The sequence below is a fragment of the Amborella trichopoda genome, chromosome 3, assembly GCF_054954075.1.
Source record: "Amborella trichopoda isolate Santa Cruz 75 chromosome 3, AtrichopodaSantaCruz75HAP2 v2.0, whole genome shotgun sequence".
In the NCBI taxonomy this organism is placed as follows: domain Eukaryota; kingdom Viridiplantae; phylum Streptophyta; class Magnoliopsida; order Amborellales; family Amborellaceae; genus Amborella; species Amborella trichopoda.
Window position 1 is genome coordinate 22,554,161 of NC_142338.1, and position 12,226 is coordinate 22,566,386.

General features: G+C 35.7%; 1 protein-coding gene across 6 annotated transcripts; it reads right to left on the reverse strand.

The window, feature by feature from the left end:
- Positions 1 to 909: 909 nt before the first annotated feature.
- Positions 910 to 11,853, reverse strand: LOC18437266 (bifunctional nuclease 1). Of its 6 annotated transcripts, none has more exons than XM_088860346.1 (14): positions 11,767 to 11,853; positions 11,507 to 11,554; positions 11,217 to 11,306; positions 9,525 to 9,573; positions 8,544 to 8,860; positions 7,322 to 7,492; positions 7,113 to 7,162; positions 6,886 to 6,942; positions 6,103 to 6,168; positions 5,919 to 5,993; positions 4,323 to 4,441; positions 3,960 to 4,051; positions 2,806 to 2,867; positions 910 to 994 (listed from the first exon to the last, which is right to left on the reverse strand). In XM_088860346.1, the coding sequence occupies exons 5-13, from the start codon at positions 8,833 to 8,835 to the stop codon at positions 2,812 to 2,814; spliced, it is 978 nt and encodes a 325-aa protein (XP_088716472.1). In that variant the 5' UTR covers positions 8,836 to 8,860; positions 9,525 to 9,573; positions 11,217 to 11,306; positions 11,507 to 11,554; positions 11,767 to 11,853; the 3' UTR covers positions 910 to 994; positions 2,806 to 2,811. The 6 variants fall into 6 exon arrangements, with proteins under 6 accessions (XP_088716472.1, XP_088716470.1, XP_088716471.1 ...); XM_088860344.1 differs by having other exon boundaries at positions 8,544 to 8,864; XM_088860345.1 differs by lacking the exon at positions 11,507 to 11,554.
- Positions 11,854 to 12,226: the final 373 nt, after the last annotated feature.

The following is a 12,226-nucleotide window of genomic DNA, read 5'->3' on the forward strand; positions in this document are numbered from 1 at the left end:
TGCCGGTTATCACAAGCTGTGAGCTCGCACACAAAACGTAAGTGGTCAAATGGACACAGACACCAAGGGGAACAACCTACACCAACTTAAAAACATATTTTCTCAGAAAAAAAAAAAAAAACACACATTTATTTTTTCTCGAAACAACTTGAATGACCTTTTTTGTTGTTCATTTTGCCCAAGAGTATTCCAACGTTCACCATGAACCTTGAGCAAAGTTGAGATCATTGGAGATTAAGAACCTTGTTTCATGAAATTAAGGATAAGGTCTCGCTGGTTAATGCTGATCTTCGTTATGTTAATGAAGAAGTGGATTGTCCAGCCAAACGGGAAGTTTGAAGTTCCTCATTGGTCGCTAATCTTTATTTATTTTATGCTCTTATTGTACATCACATCTTGTAATTTGTTTTTCTGTTTAATGGAAAGCTTGGGTTAATGCTAAATAAATAAATAAGTAACTTGACCAAGGTTCTATATCCCCGGTCTACCAAATTTAAGGATTTGGCGTTTCACTACATCTCACCAACTAAAATCCAACCCAAATTTTGAGAAATTACCGAACCCAACAGAAGGCATCCAATAGAGAAATGCGCTCAAGGCTAGGTGATTAAAGTGGAATTGTAGCGTCTTATGTTCTATTCCCATCACTTATAGGAGACCTCTTTCCCAAACAAAACAATCCCCCCACACCACCCCACCCCACCCCACCCCACACCACACCACACCACACGCGAACAATGAAGAGAGCTTTTTTTGAGAGCTTTTTTTTCTTGATCATTTTTCAATAATCTAGGGGATTCAGAGATTTTTTTTCTTGATTTGATTTCAGTCATGCATTATAGGACCAAAAGAAGTTACATTTATACAATATAAACATTTTTACTAGATAGATACACATTCACACATATACACCGAGCATAACCATACCACATTATAAAGGCGACCTTGTCCGCGGGAAAGAAGATATGTACAGGAAGGTCTATACATAGAATCACTGTAACAAAAAGTAGAATGTCAGAGAAAAATGCACAAGGAATATATTAAAAGTTTGTATAAGGTTAGAGGAAAGGTGCATGCATCTCAAAAAATCCAACAGTGGAGAATGTTCCCACATAGGAAAATCAACTGATCATCTCAACCTTGAGATCAATGGACATGAACAAAAAAAAATTCCAAGTTCAAAAAATAACACATCTTGTAAAAAGTTATCTAGACCGTCTATTTTCAAGTGTTTATTGATCTACTCGATCTGTATCATTTTTAAAATTTTAAATTTTCTAACTGAAGATAAAAAGAGATTTTGAAGCCATCATAAGATTTTTCACGCCAAAACGATATCTCTAAGTAAATTTTATAAGTGCAACTGACCTCTACAATATAAAGAGCCAATCTTTTATATATATATATATATATATATATATATATATATATATATATATATATATATATATATATATATATATATATATATAGAAAAAATTCATATACGCCCATGTGCTTATCACTGCAGTAAACTCCTAATGGCCCAGATCGAATCTGGGCTGATCTGACAGTCATAGTTGTTTGAAAGTGTTTGAATTTTAATTTTTTTTTTCTACAAATCGGAATGATCTGAAATTTTGAGTGTGTGTACATCTTAGTGAAACGTACTTAATAAAAATATAAAAAAAAATAACTCGTAAAAAAATTGACCAAAATACCCCTGAAACTTTCCGAGGTATTTGATCAATTTAATTCATGTAAAATTATTTTTTTGACATTTTTCGAAGATTCGTCTATTTTTTATGAATACACACTCCAAATTTCAGATCATTCCGATTTGTAGAAAAAAAAAAAAAAAAAAACACTATCAAACATCCATGATCGTCAGATCGGTCTAGATTCGATCTGAGCCGTTAAGCGTTTATTGTAGCGGTATACGAATCATATAAGTTCACCTGACTTCTATAGTATAATGACGTAACCTTATACAAACCTCACCCATATATATATATATATATATATATATATATATATATATATATATATATATATATATATATATATATATCAGAGCTCGATAGGATTAAAAGAAGACTTAAACCACGTTCATTTCTTTCCAAAAATACCTTTAGAAGTGTTTCAGAATAAAAAGAAACACTCCAATCTACTTTAAAAGATCTGTAATTAATAAACCTGTAGAAAACCAAAACCGCAGACAATCCACCCACTTCTCTCTCCAGATAGCCCCCGGGATGTTTATACAAAACATCCCCCTCATACAATGTTGTACAACCCTCCCCTTCAATTAAAACACGCTATCAAATTTATAAAACCATCCACCCCTCCGAAACACATGAAGCTAATAGAGTGCACATTCTCAAAGGACAAATAAGGGGGTTTCGCAACCTCCATGTTTTTCCGGATGTTTGTGAGTTTTAATTGCTATTTCCTACTCTCATAAATAAATAAATTGGCAACTTCTCTATTTTCCAGGGAGAGTTGAGAGTTTGAATATATTATTGGGTACATTTATCCTCCATAGCTTCACTTGCTGGACGAAACGGAACTCCAACAACTGCCTGTACCTCCCCATGGCTTCACAAAATATCTAGAGCTGAACAGGCTAAAGTAATCATTTTACCCATAAAGTTTCGTAGCATCCCTTCTGGTAATTTCGGAGGCCATCTGATTTTAAATATATACCCAACTACATGCTAGAATATGGGCATTTACATGCTCACACTATAAAAATGGAAAAATAAATAAACGAGTATGATTTGTAAATTTAGATTAAAGCTACTGACAATTTTGAGAGAGAATTACCTGTAACTATATCCAATTCCTTTTCATGGACCTCAGTTGGGTCAGCTTGTCCCTCCATTGAGCTGAAAAATTAAACAAGAAAAATGTCATGAACTTTTTTTTTCCCCTTTTCCCATAGGAAAGTACAATATTTCACTACATAAAATTCAGTCATTAGGATTATTCAACAAAGAAGAAGTGAGGCCTGCTGGAACATGAGACATGTTGCCCATGGTGAAGCCCACTCCACCATTAAATCGTCGATTAGATGGCAATGACTCATGATTATGTATTTCCATGGTAATAACAATTATGTTCTTTTGATAATTAAAATTGTGAAGCATGAGTGACATCAATTAAAGTTAGAGCTGGTAGGTTCAACATGGTTCAGTTATAGCAAGCATGGGTGTACAAAGTATCAGGTTGCAAACAGTCTTCTTGCCACTATGATCTTGATTTTGAGAATCTCAGATTTTAGTGCCATGAGAAACCTAGAATTTTCATCCAAATAATCATGGGTATCTGCGATAGTTGGAAGCTAAGGGTTCACCGTTTATATCTCAAACCAGCATTCAATTGGATAACAAGAACAATAAGATATGCATTATCTACATATTGAATGTATATACAGCAAATTACCCAAAAAAGAATGTATATACAACAGCGCAAAAGCATCCATTCACCATACATACAGTTTAAGGCTTTCGCGAATACCAGTATGTAGCCGTGGGTAAACTATTCTTTTAAAAATCCATGATAATCCTATGAAAATTCAACTCACTTTTGCCTGTTAAAATAGAATAAGGAAAAGAGAAGCACGTGCGGTGTATATGTTTACACAGATGCATGCATACAAAAATAGATCTGCATATATACAAAGCAAGGCTGCATGAGTTCCCGCAAAACTGGCAAGCATACACAAATGAAACTGACACTATACATGGTCTTGGATGTACACATCCAACCCTGGACACCACATCCACAGATTCTTTTTTCGAATATGCACATCCACAGACTCTCACATGCATACTGATAACAATACATGCAGAAACCCAGTATCTATTAATGAATCCATGAACATACACACTTGTGAATACGTGAATAGACGCAAATGCATATGAACATAACGCCATATATGCATCAATGTACAAACATCCATCAAAGGCAAAGGATACCTGCATCTCTGTAGCGTTCTTCTACAGCAGCAATCAACATATTTCGCACCAAATTGAACTCTTTGGTCTCAACACAAGCCTTGCCATCCGGCCTGCCAAGTTCAGTGACGAAAATATCAGTTTTGTGGTCACTGAACAGAAATGGAAGACAAGACAACAAAATGAAAGAAATTTACAGGAGGTGACCTCTGTGCGTTTGTGTGTGTGTGTGTGAGAGAGAGAGGGTTGGTTAACAAGATGCTAAAGACAGGCCTCAACTATCTCACACACACACATATACGCACACATACACATACACACACGCACAAACACACGCACATACATGGGTTTGGGTTACTCAAAGGCCTGTGGGAGAGAAGTTACCTATCAAGTTCAGTGAATAGCAAGCCATCAGAAAGAGGGACCTCAACAGCTACCTTTGGTGGTTCGATAACCCTCATTCCATCGCTGTATGCAAGATGCTTGTTAACTTGTATGGGGACCTGCAAAAGAAAAAGATTCACATTCAAAGCATAGATAATCAACAGAAACACCATATGCATATTAACTTGGGCACTCAATGAATAATGACATATATTGGGTCCCTACAACTCAATTCACCCCCCCCCCAAAAAAAAAACAAAATGAGCCCCTTTTTGCTCCTCTTCTTCTTCCCCTCTAATCAAGCTACTTATGATATGGTATGGCAAGATAGCATGGAGCAATCTGCCTAACAAGTGCCCAATCTTAATTCTAAATGCAGCTGCTTGGTTGGCCAGTAGGCATGAGAAGAAATATGAGAAACACAATTGATGTGGTGAACAAGGATTGGGAATGCAGAATCTACTTAGGTGGACAATACAGCTCTTTCTCACTAGGTTTAGAAAATTTGCAAGTTTTATGAATGAGCCCTTTGCTAATTGAGACTCACTGAATTCCACTGGATCATCAAAAAATGTCAAAATGTTACGCTTAGAACACCAAAAGGCTCTATATTTAATAGGAAAACTACAAGTCCAGTAAATGGACAATTAGATATTACTCAGTCCAATAAATTTCATATCTCAATTCAAGGATTACAGCAAATTAAAAATGGGTCTCTTGGTGAATGGCGAAGTGGGCAGGATTTCTCTACTTGTAGAGATAGGGTAGAAACGCGCTTTAGTTTGGAAGTCTTTGGCTTGATTACTCTAAGCCAAGTGGAAAACGATACAATGATTTTTTCCAATCAGGCAGCAAATATTTCTCCTGCACATCTTGTTTTCTAACGTACTAGCCGCATGCAACAGAGGCACACATCCCAGGGTTGAAACCCACTGCCTACCCAACCCGACAAAAACCATTCCCATTGAGGCACTGCTGTCAGATGTTAGACTTTTATAAATAAGGTTGCCAACAGAGTAATTTCTATTATTCTATGTTAATACAGGGACTTCAAGACGAAGGCTCCAGGGTACAGGTAGACAAACACACCCACGTGCTTCATGCATCCCCAGAACCAAACAAACAAATCACACTAATCCCACATATATGCAGCAGTAAGTATGAAATGCACAATTCAATTAACGCATTACCATATTAATGTAATAATTCCCCATCACAAACATCTTCAATGATGATGCATATAAGGGTTATGAGAAAACATGTCTACATAAGGAGCATAAAACATACATACACCAACACATGATAGAATAGAGAGAAAGTCCCTAGCACAGGCATTTGCATCAGAGCAAAGCAAATTTGTATTGACCATCACAGAGAACATTGCCAAGTAACATGTGTGACATTTAAAAACACCGACCACGATACCCATTAGCCATACTTCTTGCATGGAACGTATTTAAGCTACAAATATCTAAAATGCACACAAAGTTACATTAAAAGTAAAAGAATACTAATCATCATCTCATAAAGGTAGGACAATGCAGCAATTCATGGCATATACTCCCAAGTTGTCAGCCTGAGTGAAACTGAAAATACCTGGCATCTCACTGCAATGTTGATAGCATCTGAAGGCCTAAGATCAAAGCTGAATTTCTCAGACTCATCACCAACCTGTACGTATACCAAAAAAACTTTTCAGCCAGAAGTTCATTGAATAGGGGCACCCCATTGCTGGCAGGTTTAGAGTTGCCCAGAAAGACAACACTTGTCATGACTCTACCTTAGTAAGGTATAACTGTGCAAAATATGCTTCGTGCACTCTTTTTGTAACACGAACAAGTTTCACCTGCAAATGTTGCGCGACATCAATAATATCATCATTATGATATTATGAGATTCAATTTCTACAACCAGACGCACCCTTCTTGAAATGAATAGACACATGCATGTCCACAAATGTACAAAGCAACTTGGTTTTTCATCCACATAAGCAGAAAAATCCTTCTTTATGGAAGAAAAGAATACTCAATTCATTTTATCTCCTAACTGCACTTCATGTCAATGCAATGTAAGATGATTTGTATTCACCAAGAAACCGATGGAAAACATCATATAGAAATATAACCATTTTCAGAAAAGTTTCCCTGAAACCATTCACATTTCCAATTAAGAACTCCATGGCAATTCAATAAATCCATTCTAGGGTTGGAAGGAGAAACATCATCTGTTTATCTTCTCCTTTTATGTGTGAGAAGCTATACAGACAATTTCGAGTCCTTTGGTCATTTGCCCATCAAGCTCATTCTTCAGTAGATTTCATTAGCAAGAGATGTCATCTCTCTCCCTCCCTCCCTCCCTCTGTGTGTGTGTGTGTGGGGGGTGGGGGGGGAAGGGGGGGGGCTTGGGGGTTGGGTGTGTGTGAGAGAGAGAGAGAGTGTAGCATTCTGTTAGGAAAAAAAACTCACGGCATATCCCATCATCTCAATCATTTCCTTCAATATCTGATACAATGAGAGTCCTACAAATTTAAAGTGTAGCATTCTGATGGGAAAAAAAAACTTACAGCATATCCCATCTTCTCAATCATTTCCTTCAATATCTGATACAATGTTGGCCGAGCCTGCACACAAGTCCCCAATTAACTTTTCACTCAGGAAAATCACTCAAGAATAATCCACATGGTGAAATTTTAAAGTGAATGGTGTTTTGGGGGGAGGTGGAGAGCGAGGGAGGGAGGGAGGGAGAGAGAGAGAGAGAGAGAGAGAGAGAGAGAGAGAGAGACGGGCATACAATTTGCACATTGCGAACTGCAGCCATTAGCAGCACACTTGGCATCTCCACTGCAACCAAAATTGGATATTCCCATACAAGAAACATGAGAGTTTTTAGAGAAACATACCTGATGGGATCTCAAGATAATTGATTGGATAGGAGTGTCCAAAATTTACCAAATTTAAGTCCAAAAGAACAACTAAGAATAAGCCTTGCTTTGTACTTACAAACAATAATGGGAAGCAAAAGATCACTTCCATCTTCCATTTTTAGTACAATAGCAGGATGAGGAGCATAATCGGGCAGATGACCTCCTTGAGGGTTGTTGTGCACACATCTTAAATGCCTCCCATCTCTCATTTTGATCATAAATCCCTCTGAACCACTTTTCACCTCAACTGCAAAAGAAAAATCATTTATTAGAGACCACATTTTCTTGGTTCAATAGAATTTAGAAAGGGAAGAAATAATACCAACAATGTGCACTAGAAAATCCAAACAACAGATAATCATCTAATGAATGCAGAATGGTCACCACCTCTCGTGTCTAGTTAAAAAATAAAGAAAAAACCAAACATATTCGCATAAAACAATTGCCACTGGAAAGAAACCCCATCTTGAACAAGGAGGTCATATTGATATGGAACGATATCAATAACAGCTTCTTTTTGCTGATAATCATCAGAATGACTAAGATTAAAAATTAAATTGTTGCACCTCCCGTGACAACAATCACGATGTATACAAGCTTATAGTGGGGCCTCTTTTTAATAATTGATATTTCTACTTTTTCAGTAAAAGTTCAGATTACAACATAAAATCATCCTTCCAACATAATACAAAACCATCTTCCATTGATTTCACAAAGACCTGACAAAAAATTAACATGCATGTTTTTAGATGGTTGACATAATTAACATGTATTTTATAAAATCCTCATATACAAGAAATTAGGAATGAAACCAGGGATAGTTATATGAGAGTCTAGGGAGACCCATTATAACAAATGGAAGTCATCTCCATATGCGAGATTATGCTGCCAAAGATTCCAAGCTTAAGAAAGAAATCACTGTGTGTGAATCCTGAAAATTTTCCTTACTACAAACAACAGCTAAAACAGAATCCACAACATATGCCACATCACATTTGGATTAAATACTCAATTCAAAACTCGAGCAAGTGAAATAAGTATTAGGTTGCTTCTTTTCCTTTTTCAAAATCAAGCAAAATATTTCGATTTCCCTACTTGAGACGAATAAGTGCACACAGAAAGATCAGGGTTTCTGAGACAGAAGCCCATAATAATGCGAACGCCAGAATACAACACAACTTTCTACAGTGATACTCTAAACCATAATGAAAGGAGGATCAGAATCTATCAATAAAAGAAGTAGGGCAAGGAGACAAGGCAAGCCATTAGCAGATGGGAAAATGAAATAATTATGTTACCAGCTTCAAGAACACTGGAGTTGACGTAATCTTCATCATTCTCATTGAAATTCTCAGCCATGCTTCCATTACCACGTGAGGATGAACTGGAAGTGCATTTAACGGTCATGCCCTCTCCATGAAATGGCCTCGTGACCAGCTTTATTCTACCTCTAAAGCTCCCTTTTTGTCCCCAAAACCCACCTTTCAAAACCTTAGATTTTATGAAAGGTCCAGTGGCTGTCAGTGTAGCAGCTCTTTCATGTTTTACACGAATGGCAGGGCAAATAACAGGTCCCTGCAATGCTCCCATATCTACCTCTTATCCTCTATACCTCCTTGCTAAAACCAAAACATTATATTAAAATTACATGAGTATACGGACACTAAATAAAAGTTTCAAAAGACCATAAACTTTCATGCACAGATGGGTAAACAACAATACTTGATAAAGATAGGACATTCAGACAATGTGATAATCTGGAACCACGCATCATCGTAACAGATATACACATGATTAATTCCATTTAATTTTCTAAACTAAAGGGATTCTCTAAAGCATAGGTTTTCTATGTCAACCTGAAAGGAAACCTCCAAGGATCAGAAATTATTTTATACACAATGATAACAAATAATTCAAAGATACCAGAAATGATGATGCCACAAGCTTCAAGATAATTTTCAATCACGAAGGAATAACTCAATCTAATTATATTGCAGATAAATATAATGTCATAATAAGTAGAACCTCTGAAATATGTTTTTGTAGTATTCATAGAAAAGCATTACAGAGAAGTACATTGCATCACCTGAGCTCAGAGATGCTAAATCTCATGCAACAATACTAAAAATTACCCAGAGCTACATAACCCATGTATGGCTCACTCTCTAGTAAACGTTGGTCTTCAGTAAGTTAGATTAAAAATTCAAAATTCCATAATTAAATGAGATTTGCAAGCACCATAACATAAACAGGCAAAGATAACATGGAAGCAACCGTACCAGAAGTCTTTCGCAAGCCCAGGCTCAGCTTATTACTCGATCTTTCAAACTGCAGTGAATCAGCAGATCATCAGGTTAAAAAAAACAGGCAAACAACCGATCCAATGGGCTGCTTTTCAATTTTACAAACAAAAATTAAAGGATTAATAGGTAATACAGTAGCACATTACCGGTAAAAATATTTTCTGGAGGACCATATCTGATGATCTTTCAAACTCCAGTAAAATTTTTAGTTTCCAAAAAGAAAAATAACATACTTTTTTTAAAAGAAAAAAAAAATTGGGCAATTCTATTCACAGAAATATTGCAGTAAACACCGACATCATTATCTGTCCCTTTTCTTTAACAATAACCTACATCTAAATTCTGCCAAATGTTTAATGCAACCAAGCATATAGTAGAAAATAGAAGAAAAAAAAACGAATCAATCCATGATCTTCAAAAACAAGAAACTCTAAAAACTTAGAAAATATCGAGAATTTTTAATAATGCCTAGAATTTAAATAGAAAGGTGTCAGAGCTCATGCTTTCGAAAGTTTTGAGCGTTAATAGCTAAACCCCACTTAATTGCTAAACCCCAATTAACTCAAAATTTTTCTGGATGTGGAAAGTGAAGCATCATACAAGCATATTCAAGGTGACTTCCCCAAAAAGAAAAAGAGGATCAATAAATAAAAGAAAATAAACAATAGCAAGCAGATTAGAACTTGAAATACCAGAGATAAGATACAGAATCATCATGTTACAATAATGTTGGAAAGGAATTACGGAAGATGTCAAATGAAAAGATTAAATAACTGAAAAGAACCAATAACCTAACAAAAAATGATGATGGCTCCCAAACCCATCAAATTTTCAAGGATATTTTGCAATGTTTTAGTCTGTATCAGGAGCAACTAATGAGTTGAGATTCAAGAAAAGACATTAATCCCTACTTCTTTCATTTTCACCGGACTTTGGCAGAAATTTTGAAATCTTAAACATATATTGCCACATATAGAAGCAAAAAAGAAACAGAGATACACCTAACCAAATATAATTAAAGAGGGTTCTAAGACATATATCCAAAGTTACCTTGAACAAGGGAAATTATCATAAATCAGTTCAAATGTATAGCCGACCCCAAATAGTTGGGACAAGGGTCGGATGGTGATGATGATGATCATCATAAATAAGTTCAAAAGAGGAAAATATGTGAAGAAATATCTGAAGCCAAGCTGTTTATTGATCAAAAAACAGATGTGGACCACATAGTACACATTTCTTCCTGGACATTTTAGCAAATATAAAGTATTGCAAAAGGAAGTCTAAAACTAAGCAATTTTAAGCTTTAGACACCAAATATAAAGAATATTTCTTAATGCTACAATTTTTTGTTAATGACTGCGATGATAACAATAACTGGAGATTTGTGTAACAGAACTTAAGAAAGACGAGGAATGAGATACAACACAATGGTGCATGTAGAGAAACACAATACAGCACAGCAAATTGCTTGCATATTGCAGCAGCACCTAAAGATCTTTTATAACCTGAAACTCCAGGAATCAATGTATTTATTGGAAATTCGCTGATCGTTGAATGCAGATATAGCATAACAAATAGCTAAAAACTGACTTAGCACAAAATATTGAGAGAGAGAGAGAGAGAGGAAGTTGATTTAACATAATAATTAAGGGAAATAAACAGTACTTCAAATTTTGGAGCGTGTAACACAAGGATAGAACAGAATCCTTTGATAATCGCCAGAAATTAGCAGAAGGTATTAAATTTCATCAAACCCTACAAAAAAAATGTACATAAGAGTAGATATGTGAAGTTAATCTGGCAAAAGATTCATGTTCATCATATTAATTCCTATTCAACCGAAATAAAATCCAAGCCAGGAAAGTGTCTAATACAACATAGGAAAGAGCAATAACTCTTTCCTATCTTGTAATACACACTTTCCTATTTTGGATTAAAGAATTCTTTCATATTACCAGTAGATATTAAGCTGAAACTGCAAGTGATCAACACAGTCCTCAGTGCTTCAATGGAGTGAAAAGGATTCAAAGTTTTAGAAAAGAGAGAAAGAGGCCACAAAATACACAAACAGCTGACAAACAGGGCGAGAGAAGCACCCAGCATAAAGAAAAGAGAGAATCAAATGCACCTTAGAGCACGGAAAATGCATATAAAGAATTAAAAAAAGAAACATATGTAAGATTAGAGAGAGACGGCATTAATATACTATTTTTACCTCAAAATCACTGCACCAATAATTTACAGAAGCCTAATGCTTAGATCTTCAGAAGAATTTGAAGATAATAATATTACAGAAGAATGTAAGAAGAGAGAGATATTGGTGCCGTATAATTATAGCAGGGAGAAGTGAAGATGAGGGTGCGAAGAAAAAAACCTCTTCTCGATGGACAAAAGAACCCTTTTATAGCTCCTAAAATATCCTTGACGACCCTTCAATTGGGGCAGTACCCGTAAGGCCCCTGACTTCATCCTAAATGACATATTATACCTTTAAGATTCTGTTTTTATCTTTTCTTCTTTTTTTAATTTTACGCCACCTCCAAACAAACGCACAAATATCGTAGGGATGGTATAGAATGTGATTATTTATTTTTAGAGTAGGGAAGTTACAGTTACTTACAACTATTCCGCTAAGAGAACTAGTTGATCTTATGGATCAATTAGAAGTTGGAATC